This window comes from Ischnura elegans, chromosome 7, assembly GCF_921293095.1.
Source record: "Ischnura elegans chromosome 7, ioIscEleg1.1, whole genome shotgun sequence".
Taxonomy (NCBI): Eukaryota; Metazoa; Arthropoda; class Insecta; order Odonata; family Coenagrionidae; genus Ischnura; species Ischnura elegans.
In genome coordinates, this window is record NC_060252.1 from 64,451,107 (window position 1) to 64,464,078 (window position 12,972).

The 12,972-nt window shown below is 34.9% G+C and overlaps 2 protein-coding genes across 3 annotated transcripts in view; both read left to right on the top strand.

The window, feature by feature from the left end:
* The window catches only part of LOC124162851 (guanine nucleotide exchange factor for Rab-3A-like), a 60,997-nt gene that overhangs the window by 7,055 nt on the left and 40,970 nt on the right, over positions 1-12,972 (top strand). The gene's annotated exons all lie outside the window — the stretch shown is intronic.
* On the top strand, positions 138-11,942 carry LOC124162850 (BEN domain-containing protein 5-like). 2 transcript variants are annotated; one of them, XM_046539523.1, is made up of 7 exons: positions 138-641; positions 810-1,086; positions 1,163-1,276; positions 1,466-1,525; positions 1,697-1,767; positions 9,561-9,771; positions 11,676-11,942. In XM_046539523.1, the coding sequence occupies exons 1-7, from the start codon at positions 255-257 to the stop codon at positions 11,843-11,845; spliced, it is 1,290 nt and encodes a 429-aa protein (XP_046395479.1). In that variant the 5' UTR covers positions 138-254; the 3' UTR covers positions 11,846-11,942. The 2 variants fall into 2 exon arrangements, with proteins under 2 accessions (XP_046395479.1, XP_046395480.1); XM_046539524.1 differs by having other exon boundaries at positions 1,166-1,276.

Here is a 12,972-nt window from a genome sequence, read left to right on the forward strand (position 1 = left end):
GAATTTGTTCTTTTTTGTTTAATGGGTTTCCTTGCTTTTTGATTTGTTACTGTTGGTTTTAGTGTCTTGAAATTCTTGAATCATCGCAGAATTTGAATTTTTTATTTAATTTCTATCTAATTTTACACGCTTATTTCATTTAAGGGTTGTTAAATCGTGCGTCCTCTGCTTATATAGGCGACACTTTTTTCCTACAAATTTTTACTACCTTATTGTTATACTATAACTTTTACTGCAACACAAAAGAATCAGGAATGACTTCCAACGTAGAGTTTTATCTACTTGTTAGATTTGTAGATGACAATGTGTTAGATATTGTTTCCTCCAATGATGTGGAGGATTTTTGGCCAAAGTCCGAACTTGACTATGATAAGCACATGGAGTATAATATTCGTTGGAGTGGAGAAAGCACTTCAGGTTTGCCAGTTGGCAAATGTAAGGTGGGAGAATTTTATGTAGGCCAAATTTTATTCATGGCGAGAAGAAAAAAGGAAGTCATCGCGCATAAGTTTAAATTATGTAAGAGCAGAATAGCTTTTCCCAAAATTCTGCATCGGATTGAAGACAGTCCCTCAAATTGTGGAGGAATGCTTGCAGAATGTGTGGGAGGTTCTGCACAGGATTCTGCTCACAAGAATATGGTGAGTACAAATTCTTGTTACAAGGATGCGGTGTTGAAATATAGTCTTAGGAGGTTTTTATTAAGTTCTTAAATATCCACAATAACTACATAAGTGGAAATGCATGTTTAGCCTTAAGAACCTTGAAGGAAATTCAATTACTGACACTATAATAATTTATTTTCTTAGAAACTGCAAAAGGCGGCAATACTTGAATCCAAAAGGAAAGTAATGAGAAAGGGGTACGAATTGAAAGTACCCCATAACAAAAAATTTAAAAGAATTGTCATGCCGTCATCATCATCAGGCTCTGATGATGAATTGACGTTGGAGCAACTGAAAAAGGAAAACAAGAGTTTAAAAGATAGAAATTTGCAGCTGTCAGAGAGGAACAGCTATTTAGAAAAGTTGAATGCAAAACTCCTTGAGAAGAATTTGAAATTTCAAGACATTATCTTGGAATCTGGTAAGAAAGTACATATCACCCTTTTAGTGAATCAATTGCTTAGAAACTATGTGCTAATGCCTACAAATTTCTATAGCAGGCAATTCAGTCAACGCCGATCTTCAAGTGACGTCGTATGGCTGTAATGAGGTTGCTGAGGTTAAACTTGGGACTACAGCTGAAAATGTCATACAACCGGAAACAGCCCTCGGTATGTAGTTAAGTACATTAGTTCCAGACAAATGAAAAATTCGTTTACACCAATTAAATCATCCTTATAAATAATATCATGTTTATGAAAATAGTTTTAAATATAATTGTATCCCTCTAATTAACAATGTTTTGACATTAAAGTAAATTATCCATGTATTTTTTTATTATATAAAAAAAATATTTTCAGAGCCACCCAGGGAAAAGAATGCTACTGATGACCTCGTGGCCACAACAGGTCTGACAAAAGGTAAGAAGCTTCTTAAAACAAATACATTTATACATAGGATGATGGGAATTATAATTTTTATATAAAAACTTAAAATATATTTTAGTGCCATTACAAATATCTTGTTAACTTAAATAAAATTGTTATAAATCACCATCATGTCAAATATCTCCGATAATATTTACTCCATAGGCGTTCCATTGTGTGGCATTTCTGATAATATGCCGGATAAACCAGCCTTCCTGGAGGTGCGAGGCAGTGTTGTAAGTATGAAGGGATGTAAACTCATCCATCCCGATATTCCCTATTGGGTTAACACTTCCATATGCAGTTTACAACCTATATTAACTTATTATATATAAACTTATTTGACTGTGAGAACTAACTTTGGCTGTTATAATTTTGTCCACTTTTTCGTATCCTTGTAAACCTCAATTGCTTCTGTCACATTCAGGCATTGTTTGACACAAATTCTCCTAGGTTAAGAAAGATATTGAAAGTTTCGTCTCTCAAGCTTCTCTTCCACTGCATACATTCATAAATTTTTTGGTATACAATTCCCTCTTACTGTATGTACTTTACACCTTAAGTGTGGTTACTTATTTGATAGCCTATATAGAAGATCATTTGATATGCACACAATAGACATTTATAAGGCATTCAATAATATTAACTCTGTTATCTTAATGTACATAATGAAATCTCTTGGTGTTTGCGGGAATGGAATCAATTGGAGTAAACTACAATAAAAATTGAATCCGCCTTTTCTAAATTCTAAACCTTTTCCTAATAACTCTGGATTTCCTTAGTGATTACACCTTCGAACAGGGCTGGTTTAAGCGATAAGGAAAGTACGAGACCTCGTGGGGTGCTTATAGCAAAAGTGGGCACCCAAGTGCTCAGTTCAATATTCATTACTGAACAAGTAAGGATATTAAAGGTTGAGGGTTTGATTTAGGGTGGGCATCATAATATTGTTTGTTTACACGAGAAAAATATCTAGAACTGGCCCTGCCTTTGACTGGTCTTCATCACCAACCTTCACCTTTAAGACTAAAGCAATAACTGTGCAGTTAGGAGACGGAAATAAGGAAAAGAGTGCATTATGCTGTCAATCACTGAACTGCAGACTCTCAACCTTGAGATTATCTAGTTTTGCCTTCATGTTAACCATTCAGGGACTCATCACATGAGACCAATCAGTAGCACTTCTTAGTTGCACCACTTCCCTGAGAGCACAAAGTTTGCAGAATACCATATGTAAACCAGATGTAGACGTCTACATCTGGTATACAGCAAACCTAATGGTTTGCCGTATACCAAATGTAGGCGACTACATTTGGTCTACATTCGGTCTACATTAGGTGCAAATGTCTTCCTTTTTTGGTCTACTGGTAACTTATAATGGTATAATTTTGGTCTGCGGTTATACCAAATGTAGACGTCTATATTTGGTCTACATTAGGGGCAAATTTCGCCCATTTATGATAATTTTGTTCTACGGTTATGCCAAATGTAGGCGTATTTTTTTTACAAAAACATACATTTTATACTGCTAACCTTGTAGCAATGTGTGATTTTCAACTGAAATGAATTTATGGCAATTTTGCGGAGAAGGTATTCCTATCCCTCCGAAAATGCTCAAAACCCATCACGAATACTTAGGAGAACCTTATCAGGTTCTCCTAAGCACTAAATCTAATTATAGTTACAAACAAAACACTGAACTCCTATGAAATAACAAATAATCGGTTGCTCTGCATTCTTTTCGTGTATGTAGCGGGGTTTGGAAAGCAATAATGCCAATTCAGGTAGCAAAAGAAAACGCTTGCTAAAATAATGAAAAATAACTTTTAGGCAGTTATCTATGAAAAGCAATATACAGTTAAAGAAACACTACATGTACTAATTGTAGAAAGAAACTTTTATTTCATGATAATGTGACAAAGCTTCACCATTTCCTTGGTTTGACGAATACGAATTCACAGCAAGTGTATGCACACAATTCACATCTGAGATCGCGAATCGGTTCCGCAGCCAACACACACACACACACACAAGCAAAAACGTATTTCAATAATATAGGTAAATCCGCAAAAGATATAGTAGCACACACCATAAAAACATAGTGGGAAATAGGCAAATATAATCATCAAAAACTGGAAGTCACTACCATACTTATATTAATCACGTACAACTTACAATCACAGAGCTCGTTATGATGAAAAATACTATATATTCACCGATTTGGAGACTTAATTATCCCATTCAAGTGGCACAGGTGACTTTTCTCACTGCTATTCGTTGATATACTAGAAAAATAAACTTCACACACAGCTTTGATCTTGATAGCTTGATCGTGATATGTCATACCCACGGTGAACAACGGAGGATAACACGCCACTGACATTTACATAACTGTCCATTTATCGATAGCGTAATAGCACTGTTTACAATTCAATCACGATGGAAATCTGAAAATACAACTCTTGGCCGATGTTTTTCAACCTTGTCAAACTTAACTGTCATAGTGCATTACAACCACTGGCACTGTGATTGCCAGCAGTAGATTAACGAGAGTTGTCACGATGAAAATAACACTATTTTGGCACAAAATATGTTTTAGTAAAAATCTAAAATCTCCAAGCATAGCGAACTAAGTTGTATTCTCTGGTGTTCACCTAATAGTACAAGCACAAGCAGTCCTTAACGGCGAATTTTTCAGTACCTACGAAGAAATGGATGAAATTATTGACTGTCAAAGCATAGCGGGCATTAGAAAATATCAAAATTGTTCTAATTACATAAATGGATGAGTACCGTCGATAGCACCAACTTACAATTAACGTATCCACCTCCAACGGTTGTGGCTCATTGTCAGACTGCTACAACGATGCTACTGACTTTTTGGTTTAACCACTGTTCCAGTTTATATTTAATGCGCTTACTCAGATATTAATATTGTAAATAATACAAAATATGAGGGATTCTGAGCCTCTATCGTCGGATATTTTGCTTTACATTGGAAATAACCAACACGTATCACAAACGAAGCTCTCACAACTGCGCGCAACTCTTAGACCATATAAGAACTAGACCCGCCATTCCCCACCCCTACCCATGTCTCGCCGTGTGGCCAACATCTCCCCTCCGCTCCCTTCCTTCCCCGCCCACTTTTAAAGGGGCGTGACGTAACGGTTGGGACGCTCATCGTCGTAGCGCATGGCAACGAATGGGGATTCACTGTATCACTGCGGTATTTTGACCATTTTCTTCGCGATTTTTCAATTAAAAGTACTAATATTTATTGCGTTATGTACGAGAAGTATTCTCTCAGCCATGGTTGGATTGGTGAACTTACAATTAATAAACAGTGGCCTTTTTCGGCATTGGCAGCGACGAAAAAATATTGTGGCAGTAAAATGAAGACAAAGCCCTATGTAAACTTCCGCAGATTTTTTTCTTATCTCGTTTGCGATCTAGCATCATTCGGAACATCGTTGTAAAAACATGAAATCTTGCACAAAAGTTGTAAACGGGGGAATTTTAGAGAGGAAAAGGGTCATGGTGTAAAGAATTTGCCGGTCCTCCACGAAGTAACGCGGCAACGCCTTCGCATATACTAATTTTTAAACGGTCAATTATGCGATGCAAATTGAACTGCGCGCTAGTGCTATTAAAAAGTGATGTCAACAAATCAGCATTCATATGATTTAGGTAAGTAATTTAGTTATTTGATAAATTCATATTTTTTTACTTAGCAGACAGCCCTCGTGTTATTTATATTTTGCGATGGTGGAAAAAGGTCTAGCGCCGGCTTTGCAAGTGACACCTATGATTTAAGTTCGCTACGGAAAATTCTGGGAATAAATAATACCTATTAACATATTTATAATTAGAAAGAAAGAGAGGATTGGATTAAAATAATTTAAAAAATAAATTTGCTATAAAACAATCAATTATATGTAATTCATTGAATAACTTATTAAATATTTTCATGTAATGTGGTACGTAAATACGTACATATGTACCTACAGAGTTTTCAATTAAATTCTTTTAAACAATTTACGACATAATTTAATTTTTTATATTCTTGCCACAATACGTAAGAAAAGAGGATGCGGATTCAAAGATCATCTAAGAAGTGAATCTCATTTTATTAAAAAATCCAGAAGCGATTACTCTGTCAAATGTGTGAAATATAACGGATAATTTTCTATTTTTCACGGCAGTATGATATTTCGAAGCACTTGGAGACGCAAGAGCATAAAAGATATTTAAATACTGCTGCATCTTCCTCCAAAATACAGAAATTTTTAGTAAAAACAATTTATGGAGACGAAGAAAAGAAACTAGCATTAGCAGAAGGATGTCTTTCCATTCTATTTTTCATAGTCTTTCCTTCAGATGTAAGGCCTGTACATCACAATTTATCAAATCGGTTTTGCAGCGCACATGATACATAACGCCGTTCAAACAGCTGCTGTTTTGTTGCCCGCAGATGTGGAAAATATTGTCATTAAAATATATTTTTATTTCTAAATTACACTGTGCGTCTTCAAATGCTGAAAGAATTTTGTGAAACTGCGGAAGTCGCATGTATAAGAAAATACTTGGTTACTGTAAAACGCGCTAGTTACCTCTTTCGTCAGCTGTAGATAGAATTTTTAAATTATACCACACTATGAATTCCTACTTTCTATATCAGGTTTAATGTCTTAGAATTGTAGAAGAGAGTTTTGAAAAAGAATCCTCAAATTTAGCTAGAGTTTAAAAACAAACAATCACCTCTTTTTCAAAATGCTATTGAAGTTATAGAAGATGATAAAATTTTGGTAATCGAAGTAGCGAATGAAGTTAAAAATATCTGAGTCAAAAGCGGTCAGAAAGTAATTTTCTTCCATTAACCATCGGTAGGAGCATAAGCGAGCTCGAAGTGGGTGCAATAAATCATGCAGATATCATGAATCACGTTAAAAATTTCTATCGTAACTGCAAAGATTATTTAGAAGAGTGGACGCTATATTAAAATTATATTGAACATTTTCATTGGATTACATTAAAAGATAAACTTAATTGGAATGATGTTCTAAAATCATTCGATCATTGTGTATAAAATTTTCCATATAATAATATTTCCAAAAACGATCTTTTTAATGAGGTATCATTATTTAAAAAAATATATTGGTTAAAAAAGGGTAAAATCTTGGGCTTCAGCACAAATCTTGATAGAGTACAAATGGTTATAAATATTTCATCATTCGAAACAAAGCATATTCCATACAATATTGCCCTAAAATTAAGAAATATTCTTTGCCCTTACCACAAGCAATTGCTGCGACAGAACTCGTTTTTTCTACTGTAAATGAAGTGTGTACATCAGAAAAGCAATTCAATTTGTGAAATATAACTAAACAAATTCGTGTGAAAAATTTCACGACCTTTTCCGCAAAAGAAATGAAGAAAAAAATCACTCAAATATAAGAAATATGCCAAAGAAAAAAGTATACGAAACTTAATTTTTAATGCATCATATTTGCTATTCTTTTTGCCACCCTTATGACCTTGACGATGACCTAACTGGGTCAACGGTTGACTTTTCGTAAATGAAAGTGTTATTTTCGGGTTTCTCGGGTCCGAAAACCTGAGAATTGACACCTTGGTCAATGAAATGTAGACTTTTTTCTATCTCGATTTTTTTTAGATTAAAACCACATAAGGCAAATTAAAATTTTTGGTTTGGACCCACATTGTGAGGTCAAAAGGTCAAAATAGTAAAATTTTGCTTACACTCAACAAAACTTAGGATCTTTCCCCATAAGTGTGCCAATTTTCATGAATATTGCTCGATGCAAAGTTACTAAAATTACGGGTTAAAAATGACACACGACCGTTGGGACAGTGTTAATATTCATTTTCTAGGAATGTCACCGTTAGGTTAATCTACTAGTAATAAGTAATATTTCTAAAATAATTTTGCCTTTTTATGGACCCCTCCCTTCATCCTTTGTGAGATATCGTGGGATTTTGCCTTCTTTCTAATCTCACGTAGGATTTTTCAAAATACGGATTTTCAGTGTAAATACGTTAATCTAGGCTTCATTGTGTTGGGTTTATAAATAAAACGATTTGTTTAATTATTTTTATTGAAGATTACCGAGATCGCAATAAACTGGTTTTTGCGGAAAAAATTACGTGATACTTGCCAGGACCCTTTCTTTTTACCTAGAGGGGGTGAAGCCATGGTCTAGGGGGAGGAAAGCCATGGTCTAGGGGGGGAAGCCATGATCTAGGAGGGGGGGCAAGCCAAGGTGACATTTTAGCATGGAAAAGATGAATGAAACCAACATTATAAGAAAATTATAACAGCGCTTTATTAGTTTATGAGATTATTTCCTTGAAAAAATAGTTTTATTTCAGTTACTTATCTTATACTAATACATATCATTTTTCGTTGGTTTGAAGAACATTTGTTGAATACTTTCGTTTCAATTCAGTACTGATTTTGCTTAAAGACTTTTGCGATTTTTGCTTCTAGGGGGACAGCTGCTCCCCCTGCCCTTCGCTGGGTACGCCCATGTTTACATATGACATTCTTAATCAATTTATTTAATGCGATCGCTTCTCGCTTTATCTTGATTTATTTAGCTTTTTGCGCACAATCAAGGCTATAAAATGCCTTAGTTCATCGTAAAAATATATTTATTAAGTGTATAATCATTTTGCGTGCCCAATATTGTCACTTTTCAGCGACTTTGCAGCGGATGAGCGTTAAAATATCTCAAGCGCGCATACAAATATCGTCTGCGGTCCCAACCGTGACGTCACGCTCCCTCATCCCACTCACTTCCCCGCCGTGCGATGTTGGCCACAGCGTTGCGCCCGAACGGCAGGTCTACTTACTTAAATGGTCTAAGGCGCAACTCATAAACAATCAAAACAATACACTAACGTGGTCTGCAGACGACGAACTGTGTTATCATCTCCACGGCTCGTTAGCTTATAAGGCATTGGTAGAATACATCGCGTATATTCATGGTCTACTGGTAACTTCCATCATTTAAGTTACCTGTAGACTTGAAATATCCCAATTGCGGTAGTAGCACATGGCGTATATTTTTGGTCTACAGCCTTCCATCGGTTAAGTTACCTGTAGACTAGAAATATCCCAAATGTATACGCCTTCAATATTTCGTGTATTATATATCGCGTATATTTATAATTAGCTGTTTCAGGCGTAACTTTATGGAATCTACCTGTCATGATGAATATACATGACATGATATCTATGTGAAATAACAAATGTTTTCTTTACTTTTCATCACGCGTATATTTTTGGTCTACAGCCTTACATCGGTTAAGTTACCAGTAGACTTGAAATATCCCAATTGCGGTAGTAGTACATCGCGTATATTTATGGTCTACTGGTAACTTCCATCGGTTAAGTTACCTGTAGACTATAAATATCCCAAATGTATACGTCTACAATTTTTCGTGTGCTCTCAGGGTTGTGACAGGTGTGATAAAGATAGATAGGAGAAGTGCCACTAAGTGGCATCATGAAGGGGTTCTGCTTATTTCCTCCAATACCTTAAAAATATTCTGCAAACCTGTTTCTATCCACCAATTGTTTTGTCTTCTCCAGATAAACAGCACAGAATACATGCATCATTTTAGGCACCATAAATATTTCTCTTGCTGGTAAAAAAGTAAACTATTTACTATATCATCTTTCAGCTGCATCACATCTTAAAGCAGTCAAACTATTTTTGCCACCCAGAACTATCATTCTCTTATCCAGCATCATGGTCATTCAATGTCTCATTGTGTTTTTTCCAAAAATTCAATTTCCATGCATCCCTTCCTTAACCAGTTAGCCATAAAATGCCTCCATTTAAAGATAAAAATAATTGTTTTCCCACCAATAGGGTAGTCTGAGGCAAAGTCACTGATATTTCCTAACAGCTGCTCCTTTAGCTTTCCACAATTTTAGAATCTTTGAATAAATATTTGCCTCAAGGCATAAATACTAATGTCATTATAATTTCCTTTGTAGATTCACATTGGACATAACCAGTGGATTGCTCAAGCAGCATGGACCAGCCTTGCAAAGGAAAGCAAAGACAGCAAATTTGTGAGGAATATTGCTTATGCTTTATATGGTGACAGTTTGAAAGAATATAATGCAACCGGCAGGCAATGTAATAAGTTCAAGGAGCAGGGCCAGAAGAAATGCATGAGCCCAGAAAAAATTTCAGCCATCAAAGGTATTAATGCTCTTTACTACTAAACTGCAAAGGGTAATGGGTTCAGTGGTCATTCACCTTATGTTTGAATTGGTTTATTTGGAGGATAATTTCTATTTAAAATTAACAATCGTAGGAAATCTAACTATAAGGCCAAAGGGAGGATGGCAAAAGGATGGTGTAGTTACTGCATGATATTATTTTTTATTGATTCGTACTTTTGCTTTTGGGTATTGTTTTCTTTTGTTTTCACTATGGATGTTTATTAGAGGAAATGGATAGCCAATTCTGATAACTGAAGTTAAGAAAGATGGGAATTGGTTTATGTTTAATTGTAGTAATAGCAACTGCATCCATTGGTGAAACACCAGATACAATGGATATAGATATTAAAAAAATATTCATGATAACTGAAATGTAAGAGGCTCCACAAGTAAAAAAAATGCATGTGCCTAGAGAGGTATTTGCTGAAATCTTAAGTGACCAAGGTCTGGAACATTGCAATTACTTTTATTTTTGGGAAACAAAAACAGTAACTCAAATTATGATCATGATAAGGGTTTTATGTTTATGCTCTGTAAAACTTGAGGACTGAAATTTTCCTCATTTATGAAAATCAATCAGCAAATTATTTAATTTCAACTTTAATTTTATTGAAGGAAATTTGAAAGACTTCCTCAGCCTCCTTTCTTTTAAGGTGGCAATTACACTAAATTGATGAGCCATATCTTCTCCACTATCTAGGGGTGGTCTGGGGTGAATGGGGTCCCTCAGCAAAATTTTAGGAAATTGCATGCACATAAATGGATTTTTCCACTTTTCTGGTTACTAAAAACTAGACAAAATTTCATAAAAATATTGATTTTAAAAGGAATAAACCTATGAAAAGTGAGATTTTAATAGCTTATGAAATTCACTAATACAGCTACCCCCCTAGAGGTGAATATAAATGTCATTAAAAATGAGGAAGTTTTGAACAAACTTTCTTCTGAAAGATATTATTTAGGAAGACAGGGAACTAAAATTTAAAAAAAAACATTAATTTTCAGGCAAATAATTAAAAACACTAATAAATTGCAGTCATAATTTCCTTAAATTTTGGTTTCATAAACATTGTCTTTGCTAAGTAAATGTTATGACTTGAACAGCCACAGCTAGCTTTGCCCTCCCCCCCCTTGGTTTTGATCCAGGGTATGCCCTTGTCCGTCTCCATTACTTTATGTATATAAATTTGGGCCTCTAAGAGTTATTTTGTGCAAAAAAAACTACGCCCTATGTAACAATGAACAGTATATAAATTTATTTTGTCACGAATACACTCAAGCCGCACTCCAGGAATCGGTGAATTGCGATGTCTGCAGATTCAGTTACAGTTCCGCACTACGGCTTGGCAGGTCTCACTCGCATGGGCTCAGGGATGCTACTCCGCGGAGAAGGGCAGCAAATACCCAGGTTACCGTAACCCTGCCAGTGCCAAGGGTCCTCAGCCTGTCTCCCTCCAGGCGGTGCTGCCTTTCGGTGGTAGCGCACAATGATTTGAATGCTACAATAATCTTTTTACTCTAAATAGAGTAAAAAGATTATATAAATAAAATAAAGGAATCTGACAAGGGCATACCCAGTTGTGTTATGATGAATCAACTAATGCCAATGCAGAATTTTATAATTGCAAAAACATTTTGGTTCAAGTAATCTAAGTATGTTTTCATTAGACCTTTAATACATGCTTTGTGATATGTGCAAGCGTTATATGGGGGTCCCCTTAAACTTGGGGACTATTGGCAATTACTGTCGACCAGCTGACCACACCAGATCACCCCTACAACTACGTATGAGTACCAAAGAAAATTCTTGCAAAGCCAATTTTCATCGATGTGCAACCTTGAATTGCCATGGTCCGCCTAAAATTTTTTTTTTCCTTTCAGATCTGTTCGTGACAAAATTGAAGAAAGAGCTGCAGCCATTGCTATCTCTTAATAGCAGTGAAGACCTAGAAAATCATCCTATTTTACAGCAAAGACTTAGTAAAATGAATGCATATATTGCAAATAAAAGCTGTGATCTAAAAAAATCCTTAAAATTCAGGATGAACTAGTGATGTATTTTGCCATTCAGCTAGAGATATAATAATGTAGTTTTTTTTCATTTTAACATTTTGTTCTGGTTACCGTGAATAAATATTGTGAATAGTACTTTACAACTACACACATTCATTTCCAGCAAATATATAAGAATAAGTTATTAAAAATTACTAATGAAATTTCATTACAGCTGCCAACTAGGAAACCAGCCATGATATTTTAATTCTCAATAGAAATATTCTGATGAAAATATTCTATTCGTATCAGATTATAATTGTCTATTAAGAATTAAAAAAAAAATATTTGTAAGAATTTTTCTTATATGAATAATTCTTATAAGAAAAAAAATTTTATAAGAAAAATTCTTATAAGAAATTTTTTTGGTCTTTTTCTTATAAGAATTTTTCTTATAAGAAAAATGACCAATTTCTGATAGGAAATTTTCTTATAAGAAAAATTCTTATAAGAAATTTTCTTATAAGAAATATGTCCAATTCCTGATAGGAAATTTTCTTATAAGAAAAATGACCAATTTCTGATAGGAAATTTTCTTATAAGAAAAATTCTTATAAGAAATTTTCTTATAAGAAATATGTCCAATTCCTGATAGGAAATTTTCTTATAAGAAATTTCCAATAGGGTATTTTCCTGGAAATTTCGAGCATTTACTCAACTTTTGATGTTTTACGAGGTGCAATTATGATGAGTACGTCTATTCACATTTACCCGCGCTGGTTGATGCATTGTGTAAACCCGCCTTAAACATTGTCGATTAAGGAGCTTGAGAAGTGTTTAAAAGTAACGAAAAAATGGGCACCACTGATATACTTCAGCCATAGTTGGTTTATTTGAGTTAAATGTAAAGTTTCAAAATTGTGCACTGAAACGAAGTTGATTATCAGAGCTCTAAACAAGAGGTTAGGCGCTGTTGCCGTGAAAGAGCACTGCGTACTACATTTTGCTGGCCTACCGCCCTACTCCCCTTCTTTTCGTGCCCATAAATGCTCTGTATCTGGTTAATTATGAAATTTCGGCTAATTACTATGGGTGTGCGCGCGTTGTGTGGTGTCAGCCTAAATAAAGGGTGCGACTAAATTCATGTGACACGTTTTGGTCAAATGGCTAAGGTTTTTCAGTAAAC